We start from the raw sequence: 22,452 nt of genomic DNA, 5'->3' as shown, positions 1-22,452 counted from the left end.
TTTCAAATTTAGCATCTGGCTTTTTGTGGCTGTAGCTTGCTATAGTAGCAGCCCTGCTGTGACGTTTTGGGACCGTCACTCTAAGCCGCCGTGCCAAAAAAAAGTGTGACTCAAAAAACCTCCATGACAGGTCGGGGGGGGGCCTGCCCTTTGGATGGCTTTACGAGAAGAACACACTAAACCACACCACAACCCAGCTCCTCACTGTGTGTGTGTGTGTGTGTGTGTGTGTGTGTGTGTGTGTGTGTGTGTGTGTGTGTGTGTGTGTGTGTGTGTGTGTGTGTGTGTGTGTGTGTGTGTGTGTGTGTGCAGGGGCGTCACAAGGGGTAGGAAAGTGGGACTGAGTTACCAGGGCCCAAGGTGGAGGGGCCCTAGTAACTTTAGCTATTGAAAAATAGCAGATATACAAGCTCACAGCGCTGCGAGCTTGTAGATCTGCTATTTTTGAAAAGTCGTGAAAATGTGTGCAAATCTTTGAATAGTAAGCGAACATTTGTAACTCAAATCTTGCTTCTGGGGGGTCCCTGGAACCAAATATTTTGAGATGGGGGTCTGTGGATAAATACATATAATTTTGGGGTCCTTCACATGAAAAGGTTTGAGCACAACTGACATGGAAACATAGGTTTCTTCATTTTCACAATTTTTCAAAAATAGCAGATCTACAAGCTCGCAGCGCGGCACTCGGTGCCGCGCTGTGAGCTTGTATATCTGCTATTTTTCAATAGTTAACATTCATGGGGGGCCCGCAGTGAATCCTTGTACCCAGGGCCCAGAATTTGGTGTGACGCCCATGTGTGTGTGTGTGGAGGGAAAGAGTACAGAAAAGAGGGGGGAGAACATAAAAGAAGAGTTCACCTTTTCCGCTATCAAGAAGTCATACCGCAGGGCCTCTCTGGTGCAGATGGACCCCAGGAGCAACACAAACACCAGATACAGGAACCACCTGTGGAGCAGACAGCCAAGTCCACACTATTAATAGGAGAGTTAAATGTCAATGCACCATCTAGAATGGACTTACACCAGGGTCAACCAAGGATGACTGTTTTTATTCCAAAGGAAAGGATGAGCTTGCCTTTTGTGAGAAATTACATATATACGCCAGTGGTGCTCAATGCGGGGACCGGGGACCCCCCAGGGGTCCTCGAGAGGGTTCCAGGGGGGCTCCCAGCTAAATTACAGGTCTGACCTTTGAGGTCCATTTGGTAGCTTGTCAGAGTTATGGGGGTCCGTAGTCTAATAATGCATACTACACTGGGGGTCCTGGAAATTGAACTGCCATACGCCAGTCTGATTGCACCTTTTACTTGAAAACTTGTGCCAGGAGAGAAGTTAGGCTGGATTACTTTTGGGGATTTGGGGATTAAACCACATGAACCCTAGCGTCCCTATTTTGGGCATGTCCTAATAGGTGGTCTTTGTATGTCTATCTGAAGGTTGGGGACTCTTCCTGAAGACCTACTGGTCTTCCTGAAGACCTACTTGTCCTCTTAGTCAATATTCTCTCTTGCACAGTCATTTCAAGCTATAGGACACAAACAGTTGTGAGAAAATCTTCTCTGGCCTCAGTCACCTATTTACATCAACAGTAGATCTGGGCCTTAACAATGTGTTTCTTTGTATTAAAACAAAACAACATTTGAAAAACGAATTTAATAAGTCTTTCTGAAATGAATGTTACTCATTTGTGTCCTATACTTGATCCTGTTCTTGATACGATTTTGTATATTTTGTATGTCCTGATGTTTAAGATTCATACAGTATATGCAAACATGTTGGGTTTGTGTTTACTATTGCCTTTTTATAATGGAGAAATGGCCTGATTGGTATGAGTTTAGGTGTTTCCAATCACCACTCATTGTTAGAGCCAATCACAGTGGAAGCTAGTCTTCATAAGGGTACACAGCCATTTCCCTGTGTTATTCCTGAAGAAGATCCAAACGGATGGAAACGTTGAAGCAATAAAACAGAGCTGAGTATTACCAGTGTTGCTGACTCTATTCTTCTTCTGTACTGCCGTTTGTCCAGCACCTGGGCCAGAGTGGATTAGTGCATGCACTATCACCCCTAATAGGTGAACATTCAGCAAAAAGATTTGTCGCAGTAGCAGATCTCCAAGCTCACAACGTGTCACAATGTAACAGTGTAGTTGGTGTGTGTGTGTGTGTGCGCGTGTGTGTGTGTGTGTGTGGAGGAGTCCTACGAGGTGAAGACAGCTGCCAGAGTTCCCACAGGGATGTTGTGTTCAGGACGCTGCAGATCTGAGCTCATGTTGAAGCCTGCCATCACCCCTACACGCACGCACGCACGCACACACACACACACACACACACACACACACACACACACACACACACACACACACACACACACACACACACACACACACACACACACACACACACACACACACACACACACACACACACACACACACAATGGATGTGTCTCTCATAGCTGACCGTATGATAAGATATCGACGCTGTCGAGCAGAAATTTTAAATGAATGCTACTTCGCTGCACAAGAGTGTCACGCAAAAGCAGCACTAATAGCAGATCTACAAACCCACAACGTGCCATATTGTGACACCTTGCAAGCTTGTAGATCCACTATTTTCTTTTAATGAAATTCAGTGTGGTTACGTTTGCCTGTGGGTTTGAAAATATTGATCCAATTCCATTTTTTTACGAAGGGATTGTGACTAAATAATAACTACAGTGGATCCATTGGAACACGGCACCACCCTGTAGACAATAGGGCTTCCGGTGTGTGCCACAATTCCTAGCGGAAGTGCTGCGTTTAACGGACGTTACGTCATGCGATGCAGGTCTGTTTACATTCCCCAGCGAAAAAACTAAAATAGATTGTAGCTCTTAACTCACTCTTAATATGTGTAACATTGCTTGAATCAATGTTTTTGTTTGTATATTGTTTATTGCGAGCGTAACCGACGGAGCAGGAGACGTAGACCAGATTTTTTCGTGCAGGGAATACGTTTGCAGGAACACGCACTGTGAAAAAAATACAGCTTCCGGGAAAATTCAGCCCCCCCTCCCAGAACGTCTTCTGCCTTCTATTGTCACCAGGCTTTTCTCTTCGCAGATGAGTAAGCCTGGCTACGCGAGGCTAACACGGCACAGGTCTTCTAAAAAGTAACACTTTTGGACAGACAAGGTTTCCATCCTGCAGCGATGATGTGAGGATCAAAATGGAAAGGTTGCTCACCGGTTGCAGCAGGGAAGAAAACCCCAAAGACGGTGAAGAAGTTTTCTCCTGGGCTGTAATCTGGCAGAGAGTTGTTACTGAGCAGCTCTGGTGAATACCCAACGAAACCATGCTCTGCAGACAGAGAGACAGAGAGACAGAGAGAGAGAGAGACAGTGAGACAGTGAGACAGAGAGACAGCGGTCAAATGAAGAAGTTTCAATCAGTGATTTTATCTGAGAAGAGAATCTAACGAAATACTCTTTGATGTGTGTTGAGGTGCAACAGTTTATCAAACTACTCAATGTAATTGATTAGACAAAATTGAGTTTGGAAACTCTTAATTTAAATGTTTTCTGTTCATAATTAAAATCATCATTGGGCAAAAATTGTCAACCGTTTCCCATAGCTGATCTACAAACTCTCGGCGTGTCATGAGCTTGTTGATCAACAATTTTGGGACAACTTTGTTTTTTTACAACAAGGGTTCATATTTTAGATTGTAATTAGAGAAAAGAAAAAGTGAGTGTTAAAATGTTTTCATTTACTTCGTTCTATCGTTTTAGCATGTTTACCGTGCTAAAATGTGGGGCATGCGTACGCATGGGGGCATGCGTACAAGTGGCTAAATATGTCTTTTTAGACACAATAAATCTGCAATTTCTTTATTGCTATTTACAGTAACACTTCTAGCCCCCATAAGTCACATCTGCCCATGAAAGATTGCGGTTCATCTTGGGAATGGGCTTATTCTGTGTAAAAAGACATATTTAGCCACTTGTACACATGCCCCTAGCCACTGAAATCAAAATAATTAAAATCTCTAAAACGATAGAAAGGAGTAAATGAAAACACTTTAGATAGTAAGTTAACATGGTCAAAACAAGTTGATAAGACTGTTGCATTAATAGGAAGAAGTCTGTCCGTTATCAAGAGATGTGCCACATATGTACCACAACAATGCATTCCCCAAATTGTGCAAACACTAGCTCTCACTCATCTGGATTACTGTCCAATGGTTTGGTCTAGTGCTGCCAAAAAGGATATAATTAAATTACAATTGGTCCAAAATCGAGCTGCACGTATTGCTCTGAGCTGTCCAAAAAGAACAGGCATCAAAAGAATGCATGTCACTTTGGGATGGATGGCCTTTGGTGGAGGACAGACTTCGTATTTCCCTGCTGTCATTTGTCAGAGGCGTTGCTTCATCCAGAGTTCCGGCTGTCCTGTATGAGCACAGCTATAACACCAGACACGCATCACAAGGTCTTTTCACGCTTCCTATCTCAAATTCTAATTCCATGCAACACACAGTAATGTATAGAGCTATGAACGAGATGCATAGTCTCCCATCACAAATCATACAGGCAAAAACTAAATCTGGTTTTAAAAAGAAATTAAAGAAATATCAAATGGAAATTGCCTTTGATCACGGCTAACACGACAGTGCACAATGTTTAATGTTTCTACATAGAATGAATGTAATGTATTTTTATTTGCATTTGTTTTAATTATTTTGGGTTGTTGATACTGACCATAATTACTTAATTGTTTTATATTTTGGTTGTAGTTTGACAATTTTTAACTGTTTCTTATATTGTATTGTGAAAAGTATTCATTTTTGTAAGGTATTTTTATCTGTGGACCCCAGGAAGAGTAGCTGCTGCTAAGGCAGTAGCTAATGGGGATCCAAATAAATAAACAAAATAAACAAAGTAAACAACATTTTAACATCTTTTATATTCTTTAATTACTATCTAAAATATGAACCCTTGTTGTAAATAAACAAAGTTGTCCTTTAAGTATAAGCCTTGATTTGTTGATATGACAAAAATAAGTGCTTCTTGATTATTAAATGAATTGAAAAAGTAGAAGAGGATAATCTATAGTTGGCTAAGAGGATAATGGATAGCTGTAGTCCCAGACAGTCTGTAAATACAGTAATACAAGAAGTTACGTGTAAGGCTGTTTTCAGTGAGCTGCTGTAAGTGGTAGTGACGGTGGAAAGGGTCAGGGGGAGGACGACACACAACAGCAGTTCCAGTGCTACATGCAGTGCAAAAAAAGTGTAAAAGTAGCCTCCAAGACGCTCCAATGTTCCACTATCACACAACTACTAAGTGGAAGTTGCTCTGTCAAATGTGTACTCGAGTTAAAGTGTTGGAGCACTTGCCTTTAAAAAGTACGTAAGCATTCAAAAGCGCAAGTTACAAAGTTCATTTTCTTTTTATATATCATTGCATTGCCGTATATAAATCTATTTTTCAAAATATTTAAGATTTTCCAGAAATTATCAAAAATAGCACAAAAATAGAGAACAAATAGCCTAGTCACTTATTGAATTCTCCTCTATAGTCATATGCCAACCCACTAAGCACGCCGTCTGTAACCAGACAACTATTCCACAATCTCCCAATGCTATATAGAGTCTGGAACGGCAGCTCCCTAACGGCGAGTATCGGAAGTAGCCGCTGCTGCACTGAACTGTAGTCCCACTGGAAACATAACAGAAACACAATAGCTCAGACAAAGTCATTCGAGCGGCCTATTCTTGTTATGGGTGTATAGTTTAAGAAAACATTTGAAAACATCATGGAGGTAACACCAACAACACTGGTGCTACTGCACCAAGGGAGCGGTTGCGTCACATCCGCTTTATCTCGCACTCATCGTTTCTATTTCCGTTTGCCAGACTGTATGCCGGGAGCATTTGGCCAAATCGCGGAGGCAACAGTCTGGCCCCGCGAGACTATATGCCAACTAATTCCTCCACACACACACATTTCTGTGTTGTCAGCTGTTGTATCCTACGGATTCACCTACCAGGTGCTGGACAGGTGCTGCCCCAGCGCGTAGGCTTACGTAAAGTGACAAATAACACCTGCCCGGCTTCCCTCACCTGATAGGTGCCATGGGTACTTTATAGACGCCTCCCTCACCTGATAGGTGCCATGGGTACTTTATAGACGCCTCCCTCACCTGATAGGTGCCATGGGTACTTTATAGACACTTCCCTCACCTGATAGGTGCCATGGGTACTTTATAGACACTTCCCTCACCTGATAGGTGCCATGGGTACTTTATAGACACTTCCCTCACCTGATAGGTGCCATGGGTACTTTATAGACGCCTCCCTCACCTGATAGGTGCCATGGGTACTTTATAGACGCTTGACAAAGCCGGATGCACCATTTGAACCCACTACCTCGGTGGTGGTGGGCAGGCTTCACCACTGTGCAACTCAAGCGCAAAATAAAATAAAAAATAAGTTGCTCGACCAGACAGACTCAGCATTGTGAAGCAAGCTGACTGATTTCTTTGCTTTGTTTATGCCAGCCTGCCTGGCTCAGCAGTCCTCCTGCTGATCCACTCCACTGCATTTCGGAAGAAAAAAAACACACCCAGTGTGAAATGAGCAGTGCCTTTGAGCAGTGTTGTCCATTAGACTATATGAATTCTTGTGTTGTCCATTAATGTCTCAACAGCGCCACTTGGTCACCCAGCGGTATTGCAGCTGTTGCTACTCATACGAGGCGTATGAGTATACTGCAAACAAAGAGACATACATATAAGGACAAAGAGACATATGAACATACACACTCGGTCAAGCATGGGAAGTGCTGTAGCCTACTTAAGTAAATGTACTTAGTTCCTGTCCCACCGCTGGTTCCTAGAGCTAGGAGAGATGTCACCTCAGAGCTAGGAGAGGTGTCACCTCAGAGCTAGGAGAGGTGTCACCTCAGAGCTAGGAGAGGTGTCACCTCAGAGCTAGGAGAGATGTCACCTCAGAGCTAGGAGAGGTGTCACCTCAGAGATAGGAGAGGTGTCACCTCAGAGATAGGAGAGGTGTCACCTCAGAGATAGGAGAGGTGTCACCTCAGAGATAGGAGAGGTGTCACCTCAGAGATAGGAGAGGTGTCACCTCAGAGATAGGAGAGGTGTCACCTCAGAGCTAGGAGAGGTGTCACCTCAGAGATAGGAGAGGTGTCACCTCAGAGCTAGGAGAGGTGTCACCTCAGAGATAGGAGAGGTTTCACCTCAGAGCTAGGAGAGGTGTCACCTCAGAGCTAGGAGAGGTGTCACCTCAGAGATAGGAGAGGTGTCACCTCAGAGCTAGGAGAGGTAGGAGAGGTGTCACCTCAGAGCTAGGAGAGGTGTCACCTCAGAGCTAGGAGAGGTGTCACCTCAGAGATAGGAGAGGTGTCACCTCGGTGCAGTGACTGGCGGATATGAGCGCTATCTGCGCACAGCGAGGGGGACAGACGGGTTAATACCCTGTCACCGCCACCGGAGGGTCTTTTCACAGTCTGATAAAACACAGACATGGAAATAACATTGCAGAGGATGTGGGGACGGGGAAGAGAGGATGTGGGGACGAGGAAGAGAGGATGTGGGGAAGAGAGGATGTGGGGACGGGGAAGGACACGTTGGGAGGATTTCTAAAGCCAGGAGAAAAGAGAAAATGGACCAGCAGGAGGACTGCTGAGCCAGGCAGGCTGGCATAAACAAAGCAAATAAATCAGTCAGCTACTGTAGCTTAGCTTCACATTGCTGAGTCTGTCTGGTCGGCCTTTTCTTTTTTAGATGGCATCTAGAATAGATACACTAAATATATTTGTTCTGTTGCTCCTGCTGTAAATAATTGTATGAAGTCAACATGATTGATTTTGCATGGAATCTACAATAGTGTTGTTTTTTGCTACTTCCAAACCATTATGAGAACCGACTCGTTCATCACCGGTGCTCCACTGGTGATGAAGGCCACATTGTTTAGCTGAAATGTTGTTATTGCAGGGCAAGCACATTATAGTCCCACTTTATCCATCCATCCATCTTTCCCTTCCTCCATGAACGTTGTTTTGCTGCGTTACTCCTGCCACAGCCTCAAGGCAACCACACTTGCAATTTCCAATTGCATCCTTCTAGTTTGTCTCTGTAGCTGTGATGCATCGACACTTTGTTCCAAGTAAAACACATTTTCAGAATGTTTTGTTGTGATGCCTTTTCCTTTCTCAGCTGTTAATTGTTGACTGGATGTGCACAACATTCTCCTTTGAATTACATTGTGATAGGAGACATATCGGACTGTAAATCAGACTGATATCAGACTGTAAATGCATCAATTTCATTCAGTCTGACCAGAAGCAGGATAAAACCTGCATAAAGGTCTCCACTGATGGGGGTTTAATCCACAGAGCCAAATCTGAAGGGTCCGCCTATGTTACAACACCAGCCATTTCCCGCTGGGTTATCTTACGATGGGAAAGAATGTGTTCTCTCAGATTAATGACATGTTTATCCAAAAGGAAGTCTCCGCCCTTTTCAGAAGCTCAGCCGCTTCCAAGTCTGAGAGAGAGAGAGAGAGAGAGAGAGAACACGCCAAGTGCATGGACGCCCATTCTTTTTTTGTCTTAGAGACACACCAATGCATGACACAGGCTAAGCCTTTACCTTCCATTCTGTCCCGCTGTCCACAGCTATGAGACTTAAAGAGTAGTTCACCCCCAAAATGACTTCATCAATTCCTCACCCAACAGAGACTTTTTTTTTTTTTGTCGCGTTCCTAAGCCAATAATCTATTGAGACTCTTTGTAGGCCCATTGATTCCGGATCCGGAATCAATGGGGGTACATTTATTATAATCAAATTAGGAATGCGACAAAAACTAAAAAATATTATTGAACTGAAGTCTCTATGAGGTGAGTAATCAATAGCCTGGCGTTGCTCATACTAATTCCTCACTACGTGTTGGGGGTGGTGTTGTGCAGTCTGGTTTATTAACCAGGCTAAGTAATCAATAGGTGAACTACTCCTTTAAAACAGATGAAACAGGACCAGGAGTCATTCTGTGAGAATGGAGTAAGACCACCCTTTATCCAAACAATCCCAGGGCTCTCCACCCCTGTTCTAACATCACGCTCCAACACCCAGCTCCATGTGCTACCAGCGAGTGCGGGGAGAGAGAGATCACATCGAGACAGTTAACTCAAGGGTGTTCACTCACTTGAGCTTGTAGATGTAGAACGTTCCCCCCGGAATGGGGATGCTAGAGTTGGAGTGGCTACAACCAGGGGCGTCACACCAAATTCTGGGCCCTGGGTACAAGGATTCACTGCGGGCCCCCCATGAATGTTAACTATTAAAAAAGAGCAGATATACAAGCTCGCAGCGCGGAGCCGAGTGCCGCAAAGCGAGCTTGTATATCTGCTATTTTTGAAAAATCGTGAAAATGTGTGCAAGAAACCTATGTCAAGGACCCCCAAGATGATATGTATTTGGCCATGGACCCCGATCTCAAAATATTTAGTTCCAGGGACCCCGGGAATCACAATTTGAGTTAGAAATGTTCGCTTAAAGGACAACTTTGTTTTTTTACAACAAGGGTTCATATTTTAGATTGCAATTAGAGAAAAGAAAAAGTGAGTGTTAAAATGTTTTCATTTGCTTCGTTCTATTTTTTTATCGTGTTTACCGTGCTAAAATGTGGGGCATGCGTACGCATGGGGGCATGCGTACAAGTGGCTAAATATGTCTTTTTAGACACAATAAGCCAGCAGTTTCTTTATTGCTATTTACAGTAACACTTCTAGCCCCCATAAGTCACATCCAACTATGAAAGGTTGCGTTGTATCTTGGGAATGGGCTTATTCTGTGTAAAATGACATATTTAGCCACTTGTACGCATGCCCCCAACCACTGAAATAAGAATCTCTAAAACAATAGAAAGAAGTAAATGAAACAATTTTAACACTCATCTTTTATATTCTTGAATTACAATCTAAAATATGAACCCTTGTTGTAAAAAAACTAAAGTTGTCCTTTAAAAAATACATATATTCAAAGATTTTCACACATTTTCACAACTTTTCAAAAATAGCAGATCTACAAGCTCGCAGCGCGGCACTCGGTGCCGCGCTGTGAGCTTGTATATCTGCTATTTTTCAATAGATACAGTTATTAGGGCCCCTCCACCTTGGGCCCTGGTAACTCAGTGCCACTTTCCTCCCCCTTGTGACGCCCCTGGTTACAACTCAATCTGGGTGTTCACTTTACTGGTGAACCATAAGAATTCTGAGGTTTTGTACGCATCAGCAGTGCTTCACATTTGAGCGTCCAACTACACAGCATGCAGGGTAGTTTGCACAATAAAACGGGGAGAATATCAGACTTTCTTCTAAGCATATTGTCTGACCACTAAGAAGAACTCCCTCAGCCCTGCATTCCATTGCTAGATTACTACATTAGGGATGTGTTGTCAGGTTACATTGGTTGTCAATAAGGCTGTAACAAACAATCATTATATATCGTCGTGGTCGGGCAGAAACCTCGTATCTCCCAAGTTTCAAATTTGTATGTTCTTTCGCAAAGCAAAGCCCTGCTTCATCGTACAGGGCCGTTGCACAAAAGTAGTGAAAACAGCAGATCTACAAGCACACAACGGCTCACGGTGCGAGGCGTTGAGTGCTTGTAGATCGGCTGTTTTCACTAGTTTAAATCATTTTTAAAATGATAAATGCAAAATGAATGGTTTTGGACATACAAGGTCTTCACCCGACAACGACGATATATATAAGATTTTTTTTTTGGAGAACCCCTGATTATTACTGCATCAAAAGTAATCAACCAACTATAAAAACTGGTCAAACATGGCCAAATAATATAAGAAATAGGTAAACGATAAGTTCACCTCACAACGTGAGGCTTTGTGAGCTTGTAGATCGGCAAACTTCACAATATTTATCAAACTAAATGTAATACCTCAAGTTCCTACAATTCCAAGTGCTTGTCAGGGTGGGGGGTCCCTCAGTTCAAACAGGATTATTTTGGGAGGTCACAGCCTGAAAAGGTTGAGAGAACCGCTGTACAAGAGGTATGTGTCCTCCTCAGATGGCTGTCAACACAGTGTGTCTGTTGTTATACAGGATCACAGTGTGTCTGTTGTTATACATCACAGTGTGTCTGTTGTTATACAGGATCACAGTGTGTCTGTTGTTATACATCACAGTGTGTCTGTTGTTATACAGGATCACAGTGTGTCTGTTGTTATACATCACAGTGTGTCTGTTGTTATACAGGATCACAGTGTGTCTGTTGTTATACATCACAGTGTGTCTGTTGTTATACATCACAGTGTGTCTGTTGTTATACATCACAGTGTGTCTGTTGTTATACAGGATCACAGTGTGTCTGTTGTTATACAGGATCACAGTGTGTCTGTTGTTATACAGGATCACAGTGTGTCTGTTGTTATACAGGATCACAGTGTGTCTGTTGTTATACAGGATCACATGCCTCTGGTTCAGATGAAGCCCTCCATCCCGCCTCAGTTCCGGCCTCGTGTCTTTGGCCGGCTTTACACTGCCACTGAAATCTAGCCTGAATCAGATCTGAGTCACTTCAAAAGTGGAATCCGATTTTTTTTAAATAGTCTAAATCCAGACAGGTCACATGCAGGTCACATGAAATCCGATTTTGAAAAACCACATCCAGAGGTGGTTTCAAATCCGATCCATATCGGATCTGAGGACATCTGACTCAGTGTGAAAGCAGCAACCACATCCACCCCATAGAGTTATATGCAGGTCACATGCAAGTCACACTTCAAAGTTTTAGGAGGGCGTTTTTTTGTTTTTTTTTACAAATGTAGTTTTTAGATTATTCTCTTTTTTATAGCAAGGTTGCAATGTGTCGCAGTGCAGCACGTTGTGAGCTTGTACATCAGCTATTTTCGGGGTGCGACACCAGCATGCAAAAAAGTATAAATCAAACCTCCTCCAATCCTAACCCCAACCTGAACCCATTCCTAACCGTAAAGCCTGACTGCCGCTTTAAACCATAAAATAAACATTTGTCCTCGCAACGTCAATTACTTGAATTCTATCACACTTGACCTCGCAAGTATGGTAATACAAGTGCACGCACGCACGCACGCACACACACACACGGTGTCTCCATTATGACTAGCTCTCCTGCGATCCCACAGTGGTGGACAGACACTGTGGTCAAACATCACTCATCTACAAGTGAAAGTTGCTCTGTCAAATTTGGAAAGCTGAAGTACTGGAGTCTGCATTTAAAAATACATGCGTCTTCAAAAGCACAAATTACAAACTACATTTGCTATTTATTATCAATGCTATTAAAACTGTTGACATTTCCCCCCCAAAAAAGACTCAATGATGTTCGAGGAATAAATACAAATAAAAAACTATAAATTATAGTGAAGATACTCATTGGCATAACTCCTAGTGCACACCAAAAATAGCCAATCGACAAGCGGCTAAATTAATTCATAATGGTCTTTTTCCCTTTCTTAGAAATGTAGTGGAGTGCAAAGAGCAATATTTGTAGTGGAATGTGAAAGTAGAGTGGAAAGTGAGTATCAAAACATATAAAAAGTACAGATACTAATAAGTACATGTAGTTGGACAGTGCTGGTGCCCAGCTGTGGTTGTGATGTGGGATTAGTGGATAGAGTATTACGTACCATAGTGGGAGAAATATGTGAAAAAAAGATTTTCACTTCCGGCAGAAAGCGTGAAAATTTGCACCTGGATGTATTTTTGGGCGCTGAATTCAAAAACTGCCAGATCCAAGCACTTTTCCCATGGGATCTGGTCGTGAAATGAGAATTAAAGATGTCTCTAATTCACTTACTATACAGGGAAAAAGGACACCCCATGTGAGGGGTCTATCTAGGGTTTTTTCGCGATTTTGAATCCATTGCAAGCATTGTTTTGCACGAAAAACATTCCTTGGGCTAAAAATGGACCCCATAAAACTATGGTTTAGTATTGTTTAGTGATGAGTCATCACTTTTCACAGTTTTGTAGGGTCCATTTTTAGCCCAGTGAATGTTTTTCATTGCAAAACAAAACAAATGCTTGCAATGGATTCAGAATCATGAAAAACCCCTAGATAGACCCCTCACATGCTACTTAAAGAAGATTTTTTTGGACTGGTCTTTTTTCCCTGTATAGTAAGTGAATTAGAGACATCTTTAATTCTCATTTTACGGCCAGATCCCATGGGAAAAGTGATTGGATCCGGCAATTTTTTTATTCAGCGCACAAAAATACCCCTGGGTGGAAATGTTCACGCTTTCTGCCGGAATGTGAACATCTTAGCCTATTTGTGTTGCATATTTCTCCCACTACCATATGAATCTTACAAATCTGACATAGAAAGCTACACTCAAGTACAGTACTTGAGTACATTTCAGCAGTGGTGTTCCTTGTGCAGGGGCGTCACAAGGGGTAGGAAAGTGGGACTGAGTTACTGGGGCCCAAGGTGGAGGGGTCCTAGTAACTTTTTATCTATTGAAAAATAGCAGATATACAAGCTCACAGCGCGGCACCGAGTGCCGCGCTGTGAGCTTGTAGATCTGCTATTTTTGAAAAGTTGTGAAAATGTGTGAAAATCTTTGAATATATGTGTTTTTTATGCGAACATTTCTAACTCAAATTTTGCTTCTGGGGGGGTCCCTGGAACTAAATATTTTGAGATCGGGGTCCGTGGCCAAATACATATCATCTTGGGGGTCACATTTTCACGATTTTTCAAAAAATAGCAGATATGCAAGCTCGCAGCGTGGCACTCGGTGCCGCGCTGTGAGCTTGTATATCTGCTATTTTTCAATAGCTAAAGTTACTAGGGCCCCTCCACCTTGGGCCCCGGTAACTCAGTCCCACTTTCCTACCCCTTGTGACGCCCCTGTGTGTGTGTGTGTGTGTGTGTGTGTGTGTGTGTGTGTGTGTGTGTGTGTGTGTGTGTGTGTGTGTGTGTGTGTGTGTGTGTGTGTGTGTGTGTGTGTGTGGAGGGAGAAAAGGCTCCGCCCTTCTGGAACTCTTTGCTCTTCCCTCTGAACAGGAAGTTGATAATCAGTGAGAACAGGAAGCGCAGGGAAGGACTTCCTGAAGGCCAGCAAAATAATACATTCTATTGTATCAAAAAGGCAACAATGTTTCCCCCTCCACACCACAACACAGCCTACTGTACTTACCAAAAGAATACATTCTATTGAAACAAAAAGGCAACAATGTTTCCCCCTCCGCACCACAACACAACACAGCCTACTGTACTTACCAAAAGAATACATTCTATTGTATCAAAAAGGCAACAATGTTTCCCCCTCCGCACCACAACACAACACAGCCTACTGTACTTACCAAAAGAATACATTCTATTGAAACAAAAAGGCAACAATGTTTCCCCCTCCGCACCACACCACAACACAGCCTACTGTACTTACCAAAAGAATACATTCTATTGTATCAAAAAGGCAACAATGTTTCCCCCTCCACACCACAACACAGCCTACTGTACTTACCAAAAGAATACATTCTATTGAAACAAAAAGGCAACAATGTTTCCCCCTCCGCACCACAACACCACAACACAGCCTACTGTACTTACCATTTTGAGGTACTTTACTTTTCAATTCTTACAGTCTACTACATCTCTGAGGCAAATAGTGTGCTTTTTACTACACTAAAATCATTAATTAGGCCTAGATTTAGATTATTATTGCAAAACATACACCATCCACAGCCCTGCTTCATACTGCGGCTATTCCAACATGGCTGATCTACAAGCGTTGTGAGTTTGTAGGTCAGACGGTCGGCTATTTTTTTTAAACGTTGGACAAAAGGTTTTGAAAAAAAGATTGAAAAAAAAGAAAGAAAAAGAAAACAGCAAGCACTTTTACTTTGGTTCTGCATAAATGTTCTGATGCCAATACAATACGTGTATGTTTTACTACAGGACTTTTACATATTTATTTATACATATAATGCTACTTTCACTCAAGTCAACATAATAGGAGTATTTCTTCCACCACAGACTCCCGACTACCACAACAAAGACCTTCATTTCCCTACAGAGGGTCTAGTAGGTCTAGTAGGTCTACTGCTTCCCCTACAGAGGGTCTAGTAGGTCTACTGCTTCCCCTACAGAGGGTCTAGTAGGTCTAGTAGGTCTACTGCTTCCCCTACAGAGGGTCTAGTAGGTCTAGTAGGTCTAGTACGGGGATCAGCAACCCGCGGCTCTAGAGCCGCATGCAGCTCTTTAGCACCACCCCAGTGGCTCCCTGGAGCTTTTTCAAAAATGTATTAAGGGAAAAAGATAGGGGGAAAAATATATATTTTTTTGTTTTAATATGGTTAGGTGGACAAACATGACACAAACATTCTTAACGCTTTCCAATGCTGTCAAAATGTGTAGTAAATACATATTAAATGTAATGCTCATTATGCATTTGTAGCCTACTTAGTCATTTTGATAATAGGCTAATATAGCTAATATAGACGTTTAATATATTGTTACTGTCGGGCAGAAACCTTGTATCTCCAAGTTTCAAATTTGTATGTTTTTTTCCCCCGCAAAGTAAAGCCCTGCTTCATCATACAACACTGACGCACAAAAGTAGTGAAAACAGCAGATCTACAAGCACACTGTGTGCTTGTAGATCGGCTGTTTTCACTAGTTTAGTTCATTTTGTAAATGATAAATACAAGGTTTCCACCCGACAACGACGATAAGGCTTTTATAGTTTTTTTGCGGCTCCAGACAGATTTGTTTTTAGTTTCTTTGGTCCAATATGGCTCTTTCAACATTTTGGGTTGCCGACCCCTGGTCTAGTAGGTCTACCACTTCCCCTTTCCACGGTTAGGGATATTTTATCCACACTGAGTGAATGAGTGAACAGCAGGTACAGTAAGGTTAAAGGATGTGAATGAGTGAACAGCAGACCAGTAAGGTTAAAGCAATAACAGTAAACCACCAGACACAGAGAGTATGGTGCCACAGTGCCATCTACTGGCACAAACAGCTCAATGACAAATCTTATTCAAACTAAGCTTGCCCATAATAAGTAATGCAGCCAAGAAAGCCAGAGATGGATGTAAGTACATTTACTACATAATGAAGATGAATAGTAAGTACATTTACTACATAATGTAATAATAATAATAATGTAGATGGATAGTAAGTACATTTACTACATAATGTAATAATAATAATAATGTAGATGGATAGTAAGTACATTTACTACATAATGTAAGATGGATAGTAAGTACATTTACTACATAATGTAAGTATTAACTACAATTTTGAGGTAGTTTTATTTCACTTATTCGTATAAGTGAAATCGTATTGCTTTTTCTCAACACCCAATAATAATCGCGACCGCAGGTCACAGATTAATATGTTAACGGTCACAGCTTGTCCGTATGTGTGGGTTTGCCGCTCTGACATCATGCTCTGACGTCACTGTGATGTCACACTAACAGATTCCCTTTTATGCCCATATATGGAGTTTAATGATGTCATCAATATTAAGCCCATATCTATCAGGACTTCATATGGGAATGCCCATATATGGAGGACACATCGGCCACATACCACACTAACGGCTGGTTCTACAGACAGGGATCTCCATGTATGGGCATAAAAGGGTACGATGTCATATGTCAGACATCATAGGACTTTCACATAACGAATAACTGAGTAAGCATGTTTGGGCTCTCACAGTATCTCTCCCTATACAGTACATGGATCTCCATATATGGTACCAGGGTCTCCATATATGGGTAACTGGTCCGATATACATCACTGGCCAGACGGCCAAGAATCGTCTTACTAGTATTAGCCTACCTGGGGGTCCAGGTATGTAGGGCAGGGGTTCCCAAACCTTTTTGTCTCAGGGCACCCCATAAATATTATGTTTTAATCCGAGGCACCCCTACATTATAATTTTCACTCCCAGCACATTATATTTATAGCATATCATCGTTGTCGGGTGGAAACCTTGTATGTCCAAAACAGTTCGTTTTGTATTTATCATCTATAAAATATACTAGTGAAAACAGCAGCTCTACAAGCACACAACGCCTCGTGTGTGCTTGTAGATCGGCTGTTTTCACTAGTTTTGTGCGACAGTCTTGTATGATGAAGCAGGGCTTTGCTTTACCAAAAGACGTACACATTTGAAACTTGGAGATACATGGTTTCTGCCCGACCGTGACGATATTTTAGTGATTATGTTGCGAGGAAACCATTTTTGTTAGAACCGACTGAAAATAAATGTACTTCAAGTCTAAAATGATACTAAATATTGTGTCCAAATAAATTCCAAATATTATCAAATGATCTCGTGGCACCCCTGGACTGCTGTCACGGCACCCCAGGGTGCCCTGTCACCCACTTTGAAAACCCCTGGTGTAAGGTGCAGCCTACCTGGGTCCAGTAAGGTAGATAGATAGATAGATACCTTTATTATCCCAAGGGGGAAATTCAGTTGTCCAGTTGTAGCACAGCAGTAATACAGTATTTACAAAGTTACAGAGAAGTAGGAAAAGATAGATAAGAGTAAAAGAAAAAAAAAGAGCAGTACAGTACCAATAAAGAAAAGGTGCATCAATAGAGGGGGCGAATAATATATAAGTATATATACATAAAGTGACTTACAAAAAGAGACCGTAACAGTCAATGCTAGTTAGTGCAACAAGTATCTCACTGTCATTGTTAAACAAAACAGAATACTCAGAAACTACCAACACAACCTAATAGTGCAAAGTCAAAAATCTGTGCGAAAAAACTAACAAAAAAAGCAGCTCAGAGAAGAAGAAAAACTAGGGAGCGTGTCACCGCAAGACGCACATGAGCACTCTCCCTGGAAGGTCCTTAGGGGTCAAAGTCAATACAGCAATAGTTCCGTCAGTCTACCAGGGCCTACCTGGGTCCAGGTGAGTGAAGGTTCCCAGCAGCCTACCAGCAGCCTACCTGGGTCCAGGTGAGTGAAGGTTCCCAGTACAAAGTCCAGTGTGGACACGGCCAGCAGCGCCAGCAGCAGGAGCTGTAGGCGGACGATCCAGCGCACGCCGGCCAGGTTGATGGCCAGCAGGGCCAGCAGCACGGTGGCAGACATGCCACGCACCGCCCACTCGCTCCGCATGCCCACAACCTCTGCCACCGACTCACTGAAACCTGTGATGTACATGGCCCCGGCCACGCACTGGGAGAGGAAAACAAAGACATTATATATACATAGAGCTGTCACGATATGACATTTTACATGACCATTAATTGTCACTCAAATAATTGGCGATTAACGATTTAATTGTGTTTTTGTCGTTGATAATTACATTTCTGTTTGGCTTTTAGGCTTTGAAGTTGTACATGGTAGATATGACACATAACCTAAATATACAAAGAAATGACTGACATATTTGACAACTTACTACTTAAAAAATAACTTTGATAGTGGAAATAGCCGATCTACAAGCTCACAACGCGTGCTATTTCCAAAATTTGTGACCTTTTTTTTAAAATATGAACATTTTTCAACATGGAAACGATTATGACGATTATGAAAAATAATCGTCACTTTCGGGCAGAAACCTTGTATCTCCAAGTTTCAAATTTGAAAGTTTTTTCGTTAAGCAAAGCCCTGCTTCATCACACAAGACTGTCGCACAGGACTAGTGAAAACAGCAGATCTACAAGCACACAACGCCTCACGGTGCGAGGCGTTGTGTGCTTGTAGATCGGCTGTTTTCACTTGTTTCAATCAATTTTAAAATGATAAATGCAAAACGAACGGTTTTGGACATACAGGGTTTTCACCCGACAACGACCATATGCTACATTTAATAAATACCTTTTGTTTAGCGATTATTTTATTTTTTTACCAGGATCCTGGATGGCTTGATTCCAGGCTTAAAATACTTCATGGGAGCGTATGGGGAACATTTATGGCAGATTTATTTTGTGACATCAGTAAATAGAACAGTGGTTTCCAACCTTTTTCATACCAAGGTCCATTATTTATTCAGCATTTGAGCCACGGACGACCATTTGATGAGATTTAGCCTCTCAAAACGTAGAATATGTTGTTGTGGTTCCGTGCTGTATTGATGTTGGTAGTACCATAGCAGAGATGAGATGACAGGCAAACATTGACACAACTTCTTCTACATCGTATTGTGTAGACTTCTTGTAAGTAATGCAGATGTTTAACAACAATTTAACTCTTGACATGTAACATGAAGCCATCAGGTCCATTTGGTTTCATTTTACACTCTCAAGAGTTCAAGTCCATTTGGTTACCAACCCTCCATCATTTAGCTGGGGACCACCTGGAACCCCCTCAAGGACCACTGGTGGTCCCCGGATAACTGGTTGAAAACCACTGATACGGGGCAATGGTTCTTCTCAAACTTTTTTTCCATTTCAAGCCAAGGCTAAAACGTATGGAATGGTGGTCAAACGCAGAATAAATAATCTACCTTGATATGAGAAGGATTGAACGATCACTATCGTTTTAACCATAAATGATCTCTTTGAATGTTACGACATGCAGAACAGCTTCCGTATTGGACAGTACATTCATTCACCATTAGTCGAGGTGAATCCGATACTTCCTTGACCGCGAGAGCAAAGGTCCGTTTCTCAGTGGTTTTGTCAACTATGAAGGTTAAATAACAAATTGAGCTCTCATGTCCCTCGCAAAAATACAGGCAAACTGTTTGACAGCTAGGGTAATTTTCAGTCTCATTCACTTACATTATACTATAAAGGAAAAAATTACTCCCAAAAAATCTGCTTTAAAGGACAACTTTAGTTTTTTACAACAAGGGTTCATATTTTAGATTGTAATTAACACTAATAGTGCCCCCTTAATCTGAAGGTTGCTTGGTGCCTCGGTGCCACGCAGTTTCCTCCATAGGCCGCCGCTATTATTTTGAAGGGCTGGAAGGGGGTTGTTTTTGTTTTTTTGGATTATCACTTGACGGCAACGATTACGTCATCTAGTCACATGACAGTGTGGGACAAGAAGAGGAAGATGGCTGCGCCCTGCCTTGTGCCTTGTTTACATTTAGATCTGCTGCAAAATGTCTCAAAATGGCTATTTTGTTTAAATGAAGTTTCTTTATGGGCCTCTCCATTGACTTAACATTGAGGAGCTTCACTTCGCGTGCACGCCCAACGTGCGTTGTAAACAAATCGCCGACATTACCGATGCGGGCGGGACCGGAGCGACATTAAGTAAGTAATAATATCTTTACTGTATATACAGTAAGATTCACAGTCCTCACCGTCAACGGCGCCATGGTATTAACCCTTTCAATGACGGTGAGCGCCGTCTACAGCAGCAGAACAGTTAAAGAACATAAAAGATGAGTGTTAAAATGATTTCATTTACTTCTTTCTATTGTTTTAGAGATTCTTATTTCAGTGGTTGGGGGCATGCGTACAAGTGGCTAAATTTGTAATTTTACACAGAATAAGCCCATTCCCAAGATACAACGCAACCTTTCATGGTTGGATGTGACTTATGGGGGCTAGAAGTGTTACTGTAAATAGGAATAAAGAAACTGCTGGCTTATTGTGTCAAAAAATACATATTTATGCCCCCATGCGTACGCATGCCCCACATTTTTGCACGGTAAACGTGATAAAACAATAGAACGAAGCAAATGAAAACATTTGAACCCTCACTTTTTCTTTTCTCTAATTACAATCTAAAATATGAACCCTTGTTGTAAAAAAACAAAGTTGTCCTTTAAGTGGGATGTGAGGGGTCCAACTAGGGGGTTTTAATTATTCTGAATCCATTGCAAGCATTTGTTTTGCACTAGAAATATTCCTTGGGCTAAAAACGGCCAACAAAACTATAATAATTAAAAACCCCTAGTTTGACTCACTTAAAGCAGATTTTTTGGGAGTCATTTTTTCCTTTATAGTATAGTGTATAGTAAGTGAATGAGACTGAAAATTACCCTCGCTGTCAAACATTTTGCCCACATTTTAGCGAGGGCCATGGGAGCTCAGTTTGTTATTTAACCTTCATAGTTGACAAAACCACTGAGAAACGGACCTTTGCTCTCGCGGGTCACGGAGGTCTCGGATTGGCCCCAACTACATGTCCCCTGTAACCTCTGACCTGTCCAAAGACGTAGAGGAGGCCCACGGTGCCCCCCACGCGGCCCCCCAGGGCTGTGGAGATCATGGAGTAGACCCCTGCCCCGCGGGCCGTGCCACAGCGCTCACACAGCCCGATGCCCGACGACACCGTCACCAGGGCCACCAGCACCACCGCAGACACCAGCAGCATGCCCAGCACAACGCCCGTGTTACCCTGGGACCAGAACATTCACTTCAGTACAGACATCAGCAGCATGCCCAGCACAACGCCTGTGTTACCCTGCACCAGAACATTCACTTCAGTACTGTATTTAAAGGTGATACACCATGAAATTTCACTTTTACTATTTTAAAACCTTTTTTGGGGTCCCACTAGCACCTTCTATCCTCACAAAGTCCCATTTCTGACCGTTGTGTTTTGGGAAGGTGGAGGTTAAAAGCATCCCACGGGTTCTCAAAACAGGCTGTCCAGATTTGCTGCCGTCGATGACGTCATCGACGGACGTTTTTGAAGATTTTTTTTATTTTATTTTTCAAAAAAAAAAAAAAAAAAATCTTCTTTTCAAAAATTGTTTTTTTTTTTTTTTCAAAAAGATTTTTTTTTTGGGGGGGGGGGGGGGGGGGGCTGAAAATGCTCAGAGCCATTCAAAAATGAGAGGCTCTCTATTCTATTTAGCCTCAAACCTTTTGAAAAACGTTTTTGGGACATAAACAATATGACATAAATACTTTTTAAATGCATGGTGTATCACCTTTAAGTAAAACATTTTGTTATTTGTACTTTACTGGAGAAAAATTCCAATTTCCAATACATTTCAAATATTGTACTTTTACTCCACTACATGTATTTGAAAACTTTAGTTGCTGACGTCAGTTTAGAAGGGGAAACTATAACAGAAATTGCTGGACTTAAAGCCAACAAATCATTATTTCGAACGGTAAAGTAAATTATAATACTTTGTGCCTTTTACCATCATGTGTTCTTGATCATGCTAGCCGTATTTTATACTTTACTATTCGGAAATTGCATTAAATTAGCGATTTCTGTGTTAACTCTATGAAAACGTGAATTCAGCACCAGGTGGATGCTGAGTGGGTGGGCCGTGAATAGGGCTAATTACAAAACATACATTAACAACTTCAGCCCTAAATACATTTTGGCCATTTGGAAATTGTGAGCTTATAAATCTGGCATTTTCTAAATATTTGTATTCATTTGAAAACTTGAAATGGGACATTCTACATAATGAGTACTTTCTACTTGTGGTACTTTAAGTACATTTTGATACCAATACTTTTGTACTTTAGTAAATTTAGAATTT

General features: G+C 42.0%; 1 protein-coding gene across 1 annotated transcript in view; it reads right to left on the bottom strand.

Annotated features, from left to right (window-relative positions):
- The window catches only part of slc12a8 (solute carrier family 12 member 8), a gene marked incomplete at its 5' end in the record, with an annotated part of 63,458 nt that overhangs the window by 27,587 nt on the left and 13,419 nt on the right, over nt 1-22,452 (bottom strand). Inside the window, 5 exons of the mRNA XM_080752952.1 lie at nt 859-946; nt 2,204-2,291; nt 3,227-3,340; nt 17,987-18,218; nt 21,150-21,344. Of these exons, the coding sequence (XP_080609078.1) occupies nt 859-946; nt 2,204-2,291; nt 3,227-3,340; nt 17,987-18,218; nt 21,150-21,344 (717 nt within the window). The remainder of the gene's footprint in view (nt 1-858; nt 947-2,203; nt 2,292-3,226; nt 3,341-17,986; nt 18,219-21,149; nt 21,345-22,452) is intronic.

This window comes from Nannobrachium achirus (genome assembly GCF_963921795.1).
Source record: "Nannobrachium achirus genome assembly, chromosome: 22".
Taxonomy (NCBI): Eukaryota; Metazoa; Chordata; class Actinopteri; order Myctophiformes; family Myctophidae; genus Nannobrachium; species Nannobrachium achirus.
The sequence above is the reverse complement of the archived record's forward strand: the minus strand, read 5'-3'. Positions and strand labels throughout refer to the sequence as shown.